General features: G+C 36.3%; 1 protein-coding gene across 1 annotated transcript; it reads right to left on the reverse strand.

The window, feature by feature from the left end:
- Nucleotides 1–3,778: 3,778 nt before the first annotated feature.
- Nucleotides 3,779–11,801, reverse strand: LOC123322571 (juvenile hormone epoxide hydrolase 1-like). The gene is made up of 5 exons (XM_044910515.1): nt 11,566–11,801; nt 10,981–11,356; nt 8,611–8,976; nt 5,904–6,138; nt 3,779–4,034 (listed from the first exon to the last, which is right to left on the reverse strand). Exons 1-5 carry the CDS (start codon nt 11,749–11,751, stop codon nt 3,815–3,817), a joined length of 1,383 nt encoding a protein of 460 aa, XP_044766450.1. The 5' UTR covers nt 11,752–11,801; the 3' UTR covers nt 3,779–3,814.
- Between the last annotated feature and the right edge of the window lie 5,934 nt (nt 11,802–17,735).

Below are 17,735 nucleotides of genomic sequence, written 5' to 3' on the forward strand. Positions count from 1 at the left end.
CAACAAAATTCTTCAAGAATATCAACTTCTGAACCATCTAGTTTTATTGGTTAGATATTCCTATTCAGGGATGACAATTTCAATTTCGTTTATAATGAATCTATCATCTTTTTTGATTTTAGCTAGTTATTCTGATGGTAATTTTGTTTTTCCAGGGGTGACACAGCTCATTATGAAAACTTAAAATGGCTATATCGTTTTATCAATGCCGACTGGGAAAACATTTTATAGGAAAAGAGGGCTCTTTTGACCTCAACAATCTACTGTTAAAATATTAGTACGAGTCAAAGACTCACCCTGTATTTATTGTCATTCGAAGGTAGCTCCATAATGCCGCTCTCATTGAAGTTTTGGTCCCCATTGGCAATCTTCTATTAACGCAAATTTCCACTAGGGAAGTTGCAATGCAGAAAGAACAAGGAAATCGCTTGGTACCAGGTCTGGACTACATATATGGTGGATGCATCCATCCAAGCTCCAGGGGTTTCACTATAGACGTTTGTGGTCTATCCTGATGGAAAACAACACCTCTGTTTTTTTGTTTTCGATTTCATTCCGTTTGACAGAGGTAAACAAATTCGATTCATTATGTTTATTGTGTCAATCGATGTTGCACCCAAACATTGACCTCTTTTTTGAATCCGGAATTGTGCAAATGACCTAAAAACGTTTAATGGTCGATCTTTAGCTCCCTGGCAACGCTACTACTGCCGCTGTCACTGCCAACAAGTGGAATGTGAAAGTTATTTCCCTATAAGTGGTTAAGTATCAAGTTCTCCATCAAATTGAATCAAGAGCGCCTATTTCGTGCCACCCATTTCAAAACAATTAAGTTTCTTAGTTGGGTCACTTTCGAAACTCAATGGAAAAGTGAGCTGTGATACAGGGTGGGCTTTTTAAAACGAAACAGACGAGATAACGGGTGGAATAAATTTATTTCGAAGAAATGCCCGGACACGTCGATTTTTGTTTCGAGGCGGACAACATTTAAAGTCAAATTCACAACTATATCGCTTCAACCCTTAGTGTTAGAACAACAACCCCTAAATTTTTAATAAGGAAGATGGGGTAAATTTCTCCTCGTTTAGAAGATCTTCTCATCCTGTGTTCAGCATATTGGTTTTTTCTTCATTTGATTCATTGATTCTTGAAATATTGACATTTGAATTTGTTTATTTTGTAGATTTGATGAAACTCCATAACTGCCATACACCAGACATCGAAATAATGGTCATTTCTCTCATCAACAATGAAAAATACAGAAATTATTTCAATTCTTTCTGCCAAAGAATAAACTATTTTCACCTTAATTGTTGAAGAAAGTAAGAACCCATAATAATTATTTCGTTGTCTAATGTTGACAATTAACGGTTACCATCGTAACCACAGAATGAATCACCTCGGGTTTCATGAAGCTTGATCAGGGAATCAATGCTTGATTGACCAACATACGTCAATTTGTTTTCAATCGATAATTCAGTTATTATCATTCATAATATCATTCTCGCATCAAATTATGATGTTTATACGTCCATTAAATTATTCTCAATTGCTACTTCTTCAATATATTCAGCAATGAAAAGGTGTCAGTGAGTTCATTTTAGAAATCAAGTGACTGTCAAATCGTTGATCGCACAATCAAAGTTTTATGAAACCCGCTGTTAGTCAAATAATAATAATAATAATAGACATGATGCTGTTGCCAAGATTCTTCACCAAGAATTGGCACAAAAAAACACCAACTTCCAACTTCGAAAAAGGTTCCTTATTACAATTACCATCCAGATGCTGTGCTGGAAAACGAACATCACAAGCTCTACTGGGATCGCACTGTTCTCACAGACCGGAAAATAACCCACAATAGACCAGACCTCATATTGCTCAATAAGGATGAGGACAGAGCACTATTCATCGACGTGGCAATTCCAAATAATAACAATCTTCTAGATAGACACACTGAAAAAATTTCAAAATACAGAGATCTCGAGGAACAAACCAGAAGACAGTGGAAGCTGAAAGATATAAGGACCATCCCTATTGTCATTTCATCTACAGGCCTGATACCGAAGAAACTACTAGAGAACTTGAGGAAACTTCAGTTGGACGAAAATATCATAGTCATAGTCAAGCAGAAGGCGGTACTGCTGGGTACGGCGAGAACTGTACGCAAGTACATGGGGAATGCAGAGGAACACCGTCTGCTCCGACAGGAAGTGCGGGTGGAGCAGGAATCCAACCTACAGCAGGGAGCCGAGGAGCGACCCGGACCCGACCACCACCACGAGCCCGAAAACCTGGAAAGGGCTCCAACAGAGCTTAATCCTTTTGATATCTGAGATATCTGGGATAAGTGAATGTTCCTCTGGAAAGGAGTGTGAAAGCCGCAAGGCTAAAGTCATAATTTTATTCAATCCCCTCCGACATTTGCATATGTATGGGCACGTCGATAAAGCAAACAAAACAATACAATACAAGTAATAAACATAAAGACAAAAGAAAAATTATCAAACCAATATAGAACAAATCTTTCTCAAATAATTGATGATTTCACATAGCATGGTTAGCGGAATGACTGGTACAGTACGAAATTCAAAATTGAATATCTCGAAAACGAATTAATTGAATGAGAAAAAAATTAATACGCTGAATTCAGCATAAAAAGGCCTTTCAAATGAGGTATCACTCACCCTATCTTTCCTATTCAAAATTTAGGGGTCTATTATTATTATTATTATTTGACTAACAGCGGGTTTCATAAAACTTTGATTGTGCGATCAACGATTTGACAGTCACTTGATTTCTAAAATGAACTCACTGACACCTTTTCATTGCTGAATATATTGAAGAAGTAGCAATTGAGAATAATTTAATGGACGTATAAACATCATAATTTGATGCGAGAATGATATTATGAATGATAATAACTGAATTATCGATTGAAAACAAATTGACGTATGTTGGTCAATCAAGCATTGATTCCCTGATCAAGCTTCATGAAACCCGAGGTGATTCATTCTGTGGTTACGATGGTAACCGTTAATTGTCAACATTAGACAACGAAATAATTATTATGGGTTCTTACTTTCTTCAACAATTAAGGTGAAAATAGTTTATTCTTTGGCAGAAAGAATTGAAATAATTTCTGTATTTTTCATTGTTGATGAGAGAAATGACCATTATTTCGATGTCTGGTGTATGGCAGTTATGGAGTTTCATCAAATCTACAAAATAAACAAATTCAAATGTCAATATTTCAAGAATCAATGAATCAAATGAAGAAAAAACCAATATGCTGAACACAGGATGAGAAGATCTTCTAAACGAGGAGAAATTTACCCCATCTTCCTTATTAAAAATTTAGGGGTTGCTGTTCTAACACTAAGGGTTGAAGCGATATAGTTGTGAATTTGACCTTAAAAGTGGTCCCCCTCAAAACAAAAATTGACGTGTCGGAGCATTTTTTCGAAATAAATTTATTCCGCCCGTTATCTTGTCTGTTTCGTTTTAAAAAGCCCACCCTGTATTTAAAAATGTCAAAACTCACGTCTGGTCTCATTTGACGCAAACTTGAATGCTTTTCATCTTTATTTCAACAATTTCTTTGAAATTTTTAATAACATAGGAGATACAATGGAAAAACGGAAACGGAAAAATCACCCTCTATGAGTGGCACATTCTTGCCTACAACTCAGCTTATGATAACACGTAACACGGCCTATTTTAGGTAATATTGAGATATCGCACGATTTTTCAAAGAACAAGGATCATGATGTAGGAATCATAAAGAAGTTGGTTTCTTATTCCTGTGAAACATTTAATGGTGAGGAACTTCATCCTTCATCGATGCCACCTTTTGAACAAAATCGAAAATGTCTCGGGCAAGAACGTTAGGTTTTTCGAAGGCAGCAAAGTGTCCTCCGTTGAAATCATTCACTTGGATCAATTTGGGAAATTTGTCCTCGATTAGAGCCTCAGGATTCCACTCTAAGTCATAGGCGAACCTTGCACACGCCGCTGGCACTGGTACCTGTTTCCTAAAACGAAATTTAATGAAAACTTCATTCTAGAGCCAGTTTCGAGTTTTCAAATTGATCTGATTAGTATTTTTGGGGATGTTAGGAAGATTATGTTTTTTAATGGAAGATTGAGGCATAATAGCAGGAAGGTCCATTGAGATTTAATGCCCAATAAAGTTTTAAACTGTCACTATTGAGAGGGGAAGTTATCGTAATTGAGTTTCTGCACTGCGCAAAAAAATTAACGCACATTATGGAAATCTCGAATTTATTCTACAACTGAAGGTGTTCTCAATGATAATTATTTTTATCAGAATTATGCATGCATATGTTATCCACTTTCAACGGTTTTCTTCAATACAGATGTTTTTTCCCAGCAGGAATAAAAAAAAGATGATATTATCAGATTTTGAATGTATTGGCTCTATTCTAAAATCAGTTGTTCTCGATACATTCTAGTGATCAATAGTTTTTCTTTCGTTTGATTTTCTACACTCGATCGCTATGCAACGCGAAACTCGCAATTTGACCTAAGAGGAATGTGCCCAAGCGATAGTTTTGCGAGAAGAAGGGTGGACATACACAAGAATTGCAGAAAGGTTTCCCATACAAGTGTGTCCAGAATGTTGCAGCGATTTAGGGAGACAGGTATGAATGTCCGAAGAACAGGACAGGGTAGACCACGGGTAACAACTGCCATTCAAGAAGTTACTTGAGAGTTTCTTCGTTGAGACAACGGTTGCAACCGCTCGCTTCCTTCAAATTCAGCTTGAGCAAACTCATGAGGTGCAAATTAGCACTCAGACAATAAGAAATCGCCTCAGAGAATATGATTTAAGGCTTTGTGTCGCGGCAAGAGGCCCAGCTCTTACCCCAGCCCATCGAAGGGCGCGTTTGGATTTTGCGAGAGAGCATATCCATTGGGAAGAGGCCGTTTGGGAAAGAGTTCTCTTCACAGATGAGTCTAGATTCTGCCTCTACCATTGTGATCGACGTTTCCTTGTATACAGACGTCCACATGAAAGATATGCTCAGTGCAATTTCCTGAATACTACTGGTTTCGGGGGAGGATCGATTATGGTATGGAGTGGAATATCTTTGAAAGCTCGCACAGACCTAGTGGTCGTTGATAATGGAGCTATGAATGCTGATAAGTATATAAGGAACATTCTTGAAGAGCATGTATTGCCATTTGCCCCGTACACTGGTGAAAATTTTGATTTTTATGGACGATAATGCCAGAACCCATCGTAAGCGCATCGTTCAGGAGTACCTTGAAGAGGTTGAAGTCTCTCGAATGGAATGGCCAGCAAGAAGTCCAGATCTCAATCCGATTGAGCAGGTTTGGGACAACCTCAATAGAAGGCTGAGAAGTTCAGAAAATCATCCAGCTACTCTTAATGACTAAATCCAACTCGGAGAAATCTGGGAAGGATTAGATCAGAACATTTTAATATCGCTCATTTTGAGTATGAACCGTCGTTGTCGAGCTGTAATTAACGCAAGGGGTGGAAATACCAAGTATTAAATCACTCATCAGCATTTCAGTATTTTGAAAATTGTTCATTTCTATTCTTTCACATAAGATTCGGTGAAATCCTGAATTCTTCTTCCATTTAATGTGTCTTGTTTCGTTCAAAACCTTCCCGAGAGAACATAAAAAATAAGTTATAAAGTCAATATAGAGTTAACTTTCATTAAAATTGAGATTTTCAGAATGTGCGTTAATTTTTTTGCGCAGTGTATTTGAATTGTTTCCAAATTGTTTTATTCCTACTGTTAGGTTGTTGTATTTTCTGTGTGGCTGATAATGCGTAAATTTCCTGAGTAAACGTCTCCACGCAAGTTGAAAATTTCTGAATGTACCTATTCAACTCTGAATCTCACCTCTCCAAATCCCAGGTGATCTTATTCGTATTGTAACTTTCAGCATATATCCTCATCGAGGTGGTTATCGAGTTTGTCACCCAGTAAATCATTATGTTGTCCAGTAGATCTTCCATTTTGTACTTTTCGGTGAGACCCCCATCCTCTAACAGTTTCCAATTTGGATTCGTCCAACTCACGAATTTTTCCAGGATGTAAGCTGCAAGACCCGAAGGAGAATCCGATAGAGCTGTACCTGATGAGAAAGAAATTTGGTAAGATACAGAATGGGTAATTCATGAGAATGATTCGATAATGCACTTCTTCAGAAAGATTATCGAATTAGTCCTGGACTCTATAAATGAAAGTGTAGAAATGATAGACTGCGAAAGTTTATTTTTCAGTGCTATGCGTATTTGAATAGTCGAATAGCAGATTCATAAAGAGGAACTTTATGTACAAGGTGCCCAAAAGGGTCGGTAGTGGGTATTTCTTTTACGAGTACTACTGAAAATAAAAATAATGGCTGATTATTTAACGGGTAATTCAAGTTATAAAAATTATGAGGATGTATTGACATCTAGTTAGTCTAGACCAGTTCCATGCATAAAAAAAAATTGCGTTACAATAGCAACGAACAATAACTTATTAGAAGTGAAGTTTGAGGTCAAAAAAGTAAACCAGAGTTATGCAATAAATTGAAAGAAAGAAGATGTCCACCGAAATTGTGAAACTCGAAAAATTGCAGTATCGAGCCATCATCAAATACCTGTATTTAAAAGGGTTAAGAGGTAAGCAGATTTACGAAGATATGCTTAATACCCTTGGTGATCAATGTCCTTTCTATGCGACCGTGAAAAATTGGACTGCAAGCTTCAAAAGAGGTAAATTTTCCATTGAAGATGATGACCGATCAGGAAGGCTAGTTTCTGTGTCAGTCCCCGAAAATATCGATGCAGTTCATGACATGATTTTATCAGACCGTCGAATTGGGCTAAAACGGATATCTGAAGCACTGAATATTTCATGCGAACGCGTTCATCATATAAGAGTTCACATCAATTTGGACATGAGAAAAATTGCTGCAAAATGGATCCCCAAATGTTTGAATGTTGACCAAAAGCGTGCAAGGGTAGAAGCATCGCGTTCGATCTGTGCTCGATTTGAATATGTAGACTTCTCAAACCGAATTTTTACTATGGATGAGACTTGGGTACATTTCTACGATCCATAAACAAAGCAACAATGGATGGAATGGTGACATTCTCGTTCTCCAAGAACTAAGAAGTTTCGTGTCCAAAAATCTGCTGACAAAGTTCTCGCTTCAGTTTTTTGGGATTGCCTTGGAGTAGGTAATCATGATTGACTTTTTGAATAAGGGTAGAACAATAACCGGAGATTAATATTCGACTGACCACTCTACGTGAATAAATTAAAGAGAAAAGACGCGGAAAGCTATCCAAAGGTGTTTTGTTTTTGCAGGACAACGCCCCTGCACAAAAACTCAACAAATTTGTGATTTAGGATGTGAATTACTAGAACACCCCCCTTATTCACCAGATTTGGTTCCATCCTACCTACTATCATCTCTTTCCTCAACTGAGAAAAAGTATAAAAGGTCGTAAATTTTCTTCCAACGAGGAGGTAATACAAGCTGTGGAGGTCTGGTTTGCAGAGCAAGAAGAAAAATTTTGTTTGAAAGGTCTAAAGACGTTGCAGGTTCGAATGTATCCAATTAAGAGGAGATTATGTTGAGTATTAAAATATTTTGTCATTGAAATTTTGTTCGCTTCTATAGTAGGCTAAGAATTTTTCAATATATCCTCGTACATTGTGTACAATGTGCACCCTCACGCTGCCGGCACTCCTCCAACTCCAAACAAATAAGACGTTAGAGAAGCATCTCTTTCACTCTTCAAATAATCATTCAAAATTTGGTTGAACATCTTGGAAAAAAATTTCTGGTGGTATTTCACCACATGCTACTGCTATTCGTTTTCAAAGTTAGTTAGCTTATATCCATAAAACTCTCAGAAAAATGTTTGATGATGTTGAATCTGAAAGAACTTAAGGGGTTCAGTGGTATTCTATACAGGGTGTTCCTAAATTTGAGGTACAAACGAAAAGAGTAGAGATTCCACGAATAAGTTTTTCTCTTACAGTTTCTACATTTCACAAGATGTTCAATTGAAATTCAGTATGAATACTGAAATAAATAGTCCACACTATGTGACATGCCAATTTCAGTAGCAAATCTACAGGGTGATATTTTTTCTAGAACACTCTCCCTTGTTTACTTACACAACTTTTTGGTGAGCCACTGTCAATTTGAAAAAATATGTAAAAAGAAGCTTTGTTGTCTCTTGTGGTTTTTTCGTATCAGCTACCGATTGCGAGAAAACAATTTTGAACGATTCTCCAGAAATCCTCTGAAAAATCCAAGTTGTCAAAAAAATTCAGAAAGATGTGTTGAATAAATTCAATGTTAGTTTTGACACATCCAATAAAACTGGGTATTTCTATCAATTAATGTGTTTTCACAACTTGTTCTGATACCAATCCAAAATTTCAAACTTTAACACCCTGTATCTCAAAAACGAAACGTTTGCGATCCCAGTTTATGGGACTTCTTTCCTTAATATCACTTAGGAAAGTACTTACTGAGACACACTACAGATCTCACACATATTCAACATACAATAAAATTTTTCAATCTTCAAATGCTCACCAATGGTATCGGGCTTCGTAGTTTGAATATGAAAATATCCCATCTCCTCGAGAAACCCTGCGAAATACCCGGATAGGGGATAAACCAAGTGTTCATATTCCTTTTTAACAATCAGCGACGGATACAGACTGTACAGCAATCTTTTCAGTATAGAAATGGGTCTGATGGACGCACACATATTTGAATGCATCCCAATCACGTTTTCCGGGAATAGAATGGATATATGGGGCGCCATTATTGCACCCCAATCTCCCCCTTGTACGAAGAATTTGTCGTGATTCAGACGCCCCATTAGGTTCTTCAGGATCACCCCCATCTGGACGACTCCAAGGCCTGGACGGATTGCCGAATCAGAAAATCCAAAACCTGGATGAAAAGTGATATTAGCTTGTATTCTACGAAATGATATTTACAGGGTTAGTTTTTGACTCTTACAAATATTTTAACAGTGGTTTATTGAGGTCAAGAGTCACACTTTTTTCCTTTACCATTTTTTCCGAATCGGCTTGGTTTAATAAATACAGGTTGTTGAAAATCTATAAAAAGTGTTATTTTTAGTTTTATATCACAAACGGTTTTATCTAATGAAATGAATTTCGGAATATAGTTTTAAGTTTTACATTCATTTGATGAATCTTTTTGGAACACAATATATCACCCAAGTCTTCCAGTTTTCCCATTATGCCCATGACCTACCACAAAAATACCAAAAATTGAAAAAAACAAATTCTTGAAACTAAGTTGGACGCCATCTACGAGGATTTATTGATATCTAGTTAGCCAAGACCAGTTCCATCCATAAAAAAATATTGCGTTACCATAGCAAAGAACAATAACTCATTAGAAGTGTCAGTGTGAAGTTTGAGGTCAAAAAAGTAAACCAGAGTTGCGCAATAAATTAAAAGAAAGAAGATGTCCACCGAAATTGTGAAAATCGAAAAATTGGAGTATCGAGCCATCATCAAGTACCTGTATTTAAAAGGGTTAAGAGGTAAGCAGATTTACGAAGATATGCTTAATACCCTTGGTGATCAATTCCTTCGTATGCGACCGTGAAAAATTGGACTGCAAGCTTCAAAAGAGGTAAATTTGTCATTGAAGATGATGACCGATCAGGATGGCCAGTTTCTGTGTCAGTCCCCGAAAATATCGATGCAGTTCATGACATGATTTTATCAGACCGTCGAATTGGGCTAAAACGGATATCTGAAGCACTGAATATTTCATACGCGTTCATCGTATAGTTCACGTCGATTTGGACATGAGAAAAATTGCTGCAAAATGGATCCCCAAAAGTTTGAATGTTGACCAAAAGCATGCAAGGGTAGAAGCATCGCGTTCGATCTATGCTCGATTCGAAAACGATGTAGACTTCTGACTTCTTAACCAGAAACGGTGCCTCGTACAGGAAAAAGTCAAGAGACCGAATTTGGTCCAAATTAAATAAGGATTTGGATAGTAATTTTTATTGTCGGAAAAACCAGTGGCGTATGATTTTTTCATCTGAAAATATTCAGTCTCGCTTCAGTACGGACGCCACTGGTAGAATAGAAAAGAAATGATATTATGCAAAAAGTGCCCCTTGACGCTCAAAACCTACGTCTCAAATTTCATAAAAATATTTCAAGCAGTATGAAAGTTATTAATAAAAAACATTTTTTTTTCTATAATTTTAACACTCCGTATCTCTGAGAGGAAACATTTCTCGGCATATGTTTATATAACAAACTAGGGCTTATTTTTGATGTAGAATACGTGGTTAAAATTTCTTGGTTACGAACTGGACCACCCGTTATATCCCCATAATGAATATTATGTAAAATAAATGTATTCTTCATATTTTGCGCCGTTCTCGACTAATTTGTTGTTCAAAAATTAAAAAGTATCTGTGAAATAGGAAAAATTGGGTACTTTGGCTGAATACAACCTTGTCAAAAGACCCACAGATGTGTAGAATCACAATTTAGCTAGTTATTCTGAAATTAATTTGCTTTCTCCAGGAGTGGCACAGCTCATCATGAAAACTTAAAATTACCATATCAGGGCCGAATTGAAAATAATGGTAGGTATAGGAAAAAAGTGTTTCCTTTGACCTCAAGAATCTACTTTCAAAATATTTGTACGAGTCAAAGACTCACACTGTATACACAGAGACGCAAAATTGACTTCAAAATGTAATGACAACTTTTTTAAATGTTTGCTTCATTTTTTCTTCCCAAATATTCGCAGAAGATTTTATGATTTAATAAATCACCCTTTGTTTCATCAGGTATCTGAAAGAAGGATGTGAGCAAGTAAAAGTTTATAGCTTTTTTGGAAATCAACTGAAAACTTTGGGGTGGATACGAGGATAAGTATAATTACACTAACCTGGCAATGATGGGGCAACAACTTCGAATACAAAATCTCTACCCTTCTGAGGCGTTGTGAGTAAAGGAATGATATCGTAAAATTCTCTGACCGATCCAGGCCAGCCATGAATCAGTAAAAGTGGGAAAACTTTCAATCCTACATGGTCCTTAGGTTTTACATGAAGATAGTGAATGTTTAATCCCTGGATGTTGGTTTTGTATTGGGGAAACTTATTGAGGAATTTCTCTCTTTTCCTCCAATCGTACTCATCCAACCAGAAATTTTTGAATTTAGATAGGAGTGCTGAGGAAGTTCCATAGGTTTGGAAAGTATTATGAAGCGTGGCGAAGGAACTTTTCGTATTCTTTAGTCTGATGCGAAGGTCCTCCAGTACCTAGAAGACGAAACTGGATCAAAATGATGTAGATATTAGGCAAAATACAGCAGACATAGCTTCGAGAAACATTTATGCCGAATAAGATGGTATCTATGGATGAGATGCTGATCAATATGTACAGAAGAAGTTGGCTACACATTTATATGTGCCAATAATCTTTTGGATGCACCATCATAAGCAGAAACATGAAACAATGATGAACCTACCGTATCTGAGATATTTATTCTGAACGGATATACATTCTCGTCAATTTTAGAATTGTATTCTCCCCACCATTCGTTTTTCACTTCAGGTAAAGGCGGTTCATATATCAGAATCGAGTAGATTCGAAAAATACCTAATCCAATTGTCAAGCATAATACCGAACTGAAAAAAATAGACAACTTTCCCATAGCTGAGTATCATTTGAAATAAATCATCAGCCACACTGTTCAATATATTTTTAGAATCATCATATACGAAGGTTCTAGGTTATCACTTATCTTGGCAAAGTTTTGGCCTCTAGTTGTAGGTGCTCGTCAAAATGTTGAAACATTGAGTTGGCCAGAAATTAATACCGTTCAGAGGGCCAGGGGGGCTTATGTTGAGACTGCCATTGATAAAATGATCTTTTATTATATACACTGCACAAAAAAATTAACGCACATTCTGAAAATCTCAATTTTAATGAAAGTTAACTCTACATTGAATTTATAACTTATTTTTTATGTTCTCTCGGGAAGGTTTTGAACGAAACAAGACACATTAAATGGAAGAAAAATTCAGGATTTCTCCGAATCTTATGTGAAAGAAGAGAAATGAACAATTTTCAAAATACTGAAATGCTGATAAGTGATTTAATACTTGGTATTTCCACCCCTTGCGTTAATTACAGCTCGGCAACGACGGTTCATACTTAAAATGAGTGATCTTAAAATGTTCTGATCTAATCCTTCCCAGATTTCTCCGTTAGATTCCTCAGTCATTAAGAGTAGCTGGATGATTTTCTGAACTTCTCAGCCTTCTATTGAGGTTGTCCCAAACCTGGGCACTACATGCTCTTCAAGAATGTTCCTTATATACTTATCGGCATTCATAGCTCCATTATCAACGACCACTAGGTCTGTGCGTGCAGTCAAAGATATTCCACCCCATACCATAATCGATTCTCCCCCGAAACCAGTAGTATTCAGGAAATTGCACTGAGCATATCTTTCATGTGGACGTCTGTATACAAGGGAACGTCGATCACAATGGTAGAGGCAGAATCTAGACTCATCTGTGGCCTCTTCCCAATGGATGTGCTCTCTCGCCAAATCCAAACGCGCCCTTCGATGGGCTGGGGTAAGAGCTGGGCCTCTTGCCGCGACACGAGGCCTTAAATCATATTCTCTGAGGCGATTTCTTATTGTCTGAGTGTTAATTTGCACCTCATGAGTTTGCTCAAGCTGAATTTGAAGGAGGCGAGCGGTTGCAAACCGTTGTCTCAACGAAGAAACTCTCAAGTAACTGTCTCCCTGAATCGCTGCATTATTCTGGACACACTTGTATGGGAAACTCCAAACCTTTCTGCAATTCTTGTGTATGTCCACCCTTCTTCTCGCAAAACTACCGCTTGGGCACATTCCTCTTGGGTCAAATTGCATGTTTCGCGTTGCATAGCGATCGAGTGTAGAAAATCAAACGAAAGAAAAACTATTGATCACTAGAATTGATCGAGAACAACTGATTTTAGAATGGAGCCAATACATTCTAAATCTTATAATATCATCTTTTTTTATTCCTGCTGGGAAAAAACATCTGTATTGAAGAAAACCGTTGAAAGTGGATAACATATGCATGTATAATTCTGATGAAAATAATTATCATTGAGAACGCCTTCAGTTGTAGAATAAATTTGAGATTTCCATAATGTGCGTTAATTTTTTTGCGCAGTGTACCGTCCAAGATTTTTCAAGTAGTAGATAATGGAAAGCCCATAAGTAAAACTCAACATATAAAAAATGATCTTGACCAAACAATATCATCTTATTGAATCTCTTCACAGCAACTGAAGAGCAATGAAGAGTTGAACGCTTGACTCGAATTTTTCCATTTCATCAGTAATGAAGAAAAGCCAATTAATGTATCGCATAAAAGAAATTGATTCTTCTAGTTCTCATAAAGTGGGTCGAACGTTTTCTTGTTGAAATAAAATTATTGCTTTTCCCGATCAAAGCAATATCAGATTAAGGAGTCACGCCTTCCAGATGCTGAAAGCGATTTGTATCCGCTTACTTAACTGTCGATATTTTATTTACCGCTTCATTTCGAGATGGAGTTGAAAATTTTAATTATTCCAGTATGACGCAGTCAAAGGAATCTCTGGTATTGGACACTTTGAAAAAAGTTCAAAGGCTGGAAAGCGATGATAAAGTGAAGGCAAAGTAAGAGGAATACCTTCTTATCCAACTAGGTAACTGGTGAGCGTTTTGACCATGGAAATTATAATATACAGGGTGAGTCTTTGACTCGTATAAATATTTTGAAAGTGGATTCCTGAAGTCAAAAGAAACACTTTTTTCTTCAACCATTTTTTCCGAATCGGATGGGTTCAAAAGATACAGGTTGTTGGAAAACCATGCAAAAATGTAATTTTTAGTTCTCACAAACGGTTTTATCGAATGAAATGAATTTCTGAATATAGATTCAGAATAAAATTCAAATAACCCAACTCTTGAAACTAAGTTGGCCGCTATCTAATGAATATTTGAACGTTTCGTAAAATGAAAGTATTCCTCACATTTTCTTATATAATGCGCCGTTTTCGAGTAATTTGATGTTCAAAAATAAAAAAAAATTGCCACTTTGGCTGAATACAACTCTGTTTAAAAGATTCACAGATGTGTAGTGTCACAGATTAAGCTAGTTATTCTGAAAGTAATTTTGTTTATCCAGTGCTGGCACAGCTCATTTTGAAAACTTATAAAGGCTATATCTTTTTATCAGGGCCGAATAGGAAAAAATGGTAGATATAGGAAAAAAGTATTTCTTTTGACCTCAAGAATCTACTGTTAAAATATTCGAACGATTCAAAGACTCCCCCTGTATATTCTTATATTAGTTAGTATATATTACAGTATTTTTTATCAGTTTTTTGGTGGTAGGTAATTTGAAAGCCTGTTAAAGGAAATTTCAATAACAGGGGGAACTTGTAGAAACAAACTCAAATATGACTCACTTCTCAGAAATATGAAATTATTAATTCACTAGGTTTTGGCTGAACCTGCTCTCTCTGAATTTGTGCCCTAGTTTCGCAACTAACTGTGAGGCAGTAATGCCCTTTTCAAACGAAGTGATTAAGTTTCAAACATGTGGAAAGTCAACATCATTAATTAATTATTTTCTAAGAATACAAGGACCTATTTTATATCAAGATTTTCCCCAATTTAGCACATTGACATTTGATCTAGCGGTAGGTATTAGAGATCAGAACATGAAAGAGAAAGCCTGAAAGAAAATAATGCTTCGTTTATCATGGAAACGAGATCGTAGAAACGAAAAACTGAGTGTGAAGTTTTTCCCCTGAACATATATTATATGTTCAGGGGAACTATCTGATAATTCGTTTCGTGCCAAAGGCATTCCAAAGCTAACTAACATTGAGATGACCAGCCACTAATTATTGAGGATAGTATCCCTCTTTGTTCCAATATTGGGAATACGATTACGAAGGACTGTTCAGATGTGGATTCATTGAATCCACAGCCGTCTTAAAGGGAGGCTGTGATTCAATGAACGTAATTCAATAAGTCCACAGTTCCACGAAGGCTGTGATGATTGAGGTAGGTATACCATTTCATTGATTGCAATTGCTTTGGATGGCCAATTGCATTAGATATCTATCTTAAAATTGCATCTATTTCACATTCTTTCGTAGACTTGTTTTTTTTGTAACAATATGAGCACACCCTGAAAATATTTCCTTCTATAATACTGGATGTCCGAAAATAAAATATACACGTAGGTTTTTTTTTACTAAATGGCAACCCCCATTCTTGTTACGTCTTTGGATTTGCCACTGAATTATTTATACAGGATGTTCCTAAATTGCAGGTACGAGGATGTATTGATATCTAGTTAGCCTAGACCAGTTCCACGCCTAAAAAAATATTGCGTTACCATAGCAACGAACAATAACTCATTAGGAGTCAGTGTGAAGATTGAGGTCAAAAAAGTAAACCAAATTTACGCAATAAATTAAAACAAAGAAGATGTTCACCGAAATTGTGAAAATCGAAAAATTGGAGTATCATCATGTACTTGTATTTAAATGGGTTAAGAGGTGAGCAGATTTACGAAGATATGCTTAATACCCTTGGTGATCAATATCCTTCGTATGCGACCGTGAAAAATTGGACTGCAAGCTGCAAGAGGTAAATTTTCCATTGAAAATGATGACCGATCAGGAAGGCCAGTTTCTGTGTGAGTCCCCGAAAATATCGATGCAGTTCATAACATGATTTTATCAGACCGTCGAATTGGGCTAAAACGGATGTCTGAAACACTGAATATTTCATACGAACGCGTTCATCATATAGCTCACGTCAATTTGGACATGAGGAAAATTGCTGCAAAATGGATACTCAAATGTTTGAATGTTGACCAATAGAGTGCAAGGAAAGGGTAGAACCATCTCGTTCGATCTGTGCTCGATTTAAAAACGATGTAGACTTCTTTAAACGAATTGTTACTATGGATGAGACTTAGGTACATTTCTACGATTCAGAAACAAAGTAGCAATCGATGAAATGGCTATATACACTCTGGTTCTCCAAGTTTCGTCCAAAAATCTGATGGAAAAGTTCTTGCTTCAGTTTTTTGGGATGGCCACGGAGTAATCATGATTGATTTTTTGGATAAGGGTAGAATAATAACCGGAGATTACTATTCGACATTACTGACCACTCTACGGGAAAAAATTAAAGGGAAAAGACGTGGAATGCGTGTTTTGTTTTCGAAAAAAAGTTGAAAAGGTCGTAAATTTTCTTCCAACGGGGAGGTAATAAAGGCTGTGGAGGTTTGCTTTGCAGAGCAAGAAAAAACATGTTTTTTGAAAGGTCCAGAGACTTTGCAGGTTCTCTGTAATAAATGTATCCAATTTAGAGGAGAATATGTTGAGTAATAAAATATTTTGACATTTTGAAATTTTGTTTGGTTCTATAGTAGGCTAAGAACTTTTCAATATATCCTCGTACAAACGAAGAGGGGAGATTCCTTAAGTAATTTTAAGAAAAAAGTTCCACGATCAATGGATTGGAAAAGTTTCGCTTTCGAAATACAGAGTGTTTAAGTTCATTATTAGAAATACCGAGTTGAATTTGATGTGTCAAAACTAACAATAAATTTATTAACCACAGCTGACTGACTTAATTTTTATGACAAATTGTATTTTTCTGAAGAATTCGAGTGAATCGTCCAGAAATTTTTTTCTCACGACAAAACTACAAAAGACCATAAAGTTTTGTATAACAACAAAGCATCTTTTACATTCAAATTAACAGTGGCTCACCAGAAGAATTGGCCTGTCACATGGTGTGAACTGTCAATAATAATATTTATTCCAAATTTCAATTGAATATTTTATGGAGTGTAGATACTATAAAAGAAAACTTAAAAATTGTTACCTTAACACCATGTATTTCGAAAACGAATCGTTTGCGTTGCGGTCCCAAGTTTATGAGACTCTTCTTTTTTCAAAATCACTCGAGGCATCTCCTCTTTATGTTTGTACTTCCAATTTAGGAACATCCTCTGTAACCTAGTTATTGAGCATGTATGCAGCATTTGCTGGATCCCCCTGTATTTAAAGCCTTTTTATCAGCTTTTTTCATATTTCTAGCATTCCTTCTAGCTTCGTTTCTAGGAAAAAAAATCTCTGTTACAAATTCTCTTCCAATCAGTATTTAGAATGATTGTATCCATTAAAGAGGGGTCTACATCTTTTCAGCGGTCAGTTCAAGAAGCGAAAAGGTATATCTTAGGTCAGAAAATTATAATTTATTTGGGGTTTTCATTTTAATTCAATTCAATCAGTTCACAATCACGGAAAGCCAAAAAAAATTTAATTCGTCAAACGGAAAGAAAAATATAAATTTTTTTTCATTGAAGAACAAATGATCACTCATGATATTCACTTTCCGAGGTGAAATCAATTTTTCAATGAATTTCCACATAGAAAAATTTCTCGAAAAGTCTCGCCATTGGCTACAATTCGAAATCTGCTGGAATTGAAAGTGTTGCCATCTTTTCGAAGAAAGTGGAAACTACTGTAATATTCGAAACTTCTACTGATCGTTCAAGTGTTCTGGAAAAAGCCCACATATCAATTGTATGCGATTTCCCTACCATTGGAGAT

Source organism: Coccinella septempunctata, chromosome 1 (assembly GCF_907165205.1).
Source record: "Coccinella septempunctata chromosome 1, icCocSept1.1, whole genome shotgun sequence".
Taxonomy (NCBI): Eukaryota; Metazoa; Arthropoda; class Insecta; order Coleoptera; family Coccinellidae; genus Coccinella; species Coccinella septempunctata.

Coding starts and splice junctions, on each gene's coding strand:
- LOC123322571 (XM_044910515.1), bottom strand. CDS start 11,751: ATGGGAAAGTTGTCTATTTTTTTCAGTTCGGTATTATGCTTGACAATT. Junction 8,977..10,980: donor TGTTGCCCCATCATTGCCAG/GTTAGTGTAATT, acceptor CTTTTCATCCAG/GTTTTGGATTTTCTGATTCG. Junction 6,139..8,610: donor TACGAAGCCCGATACCATTG/GTGAGCATTTGA, acceptor CTTTCTCATCAG/GTACAGCTCTATCGGATTCT.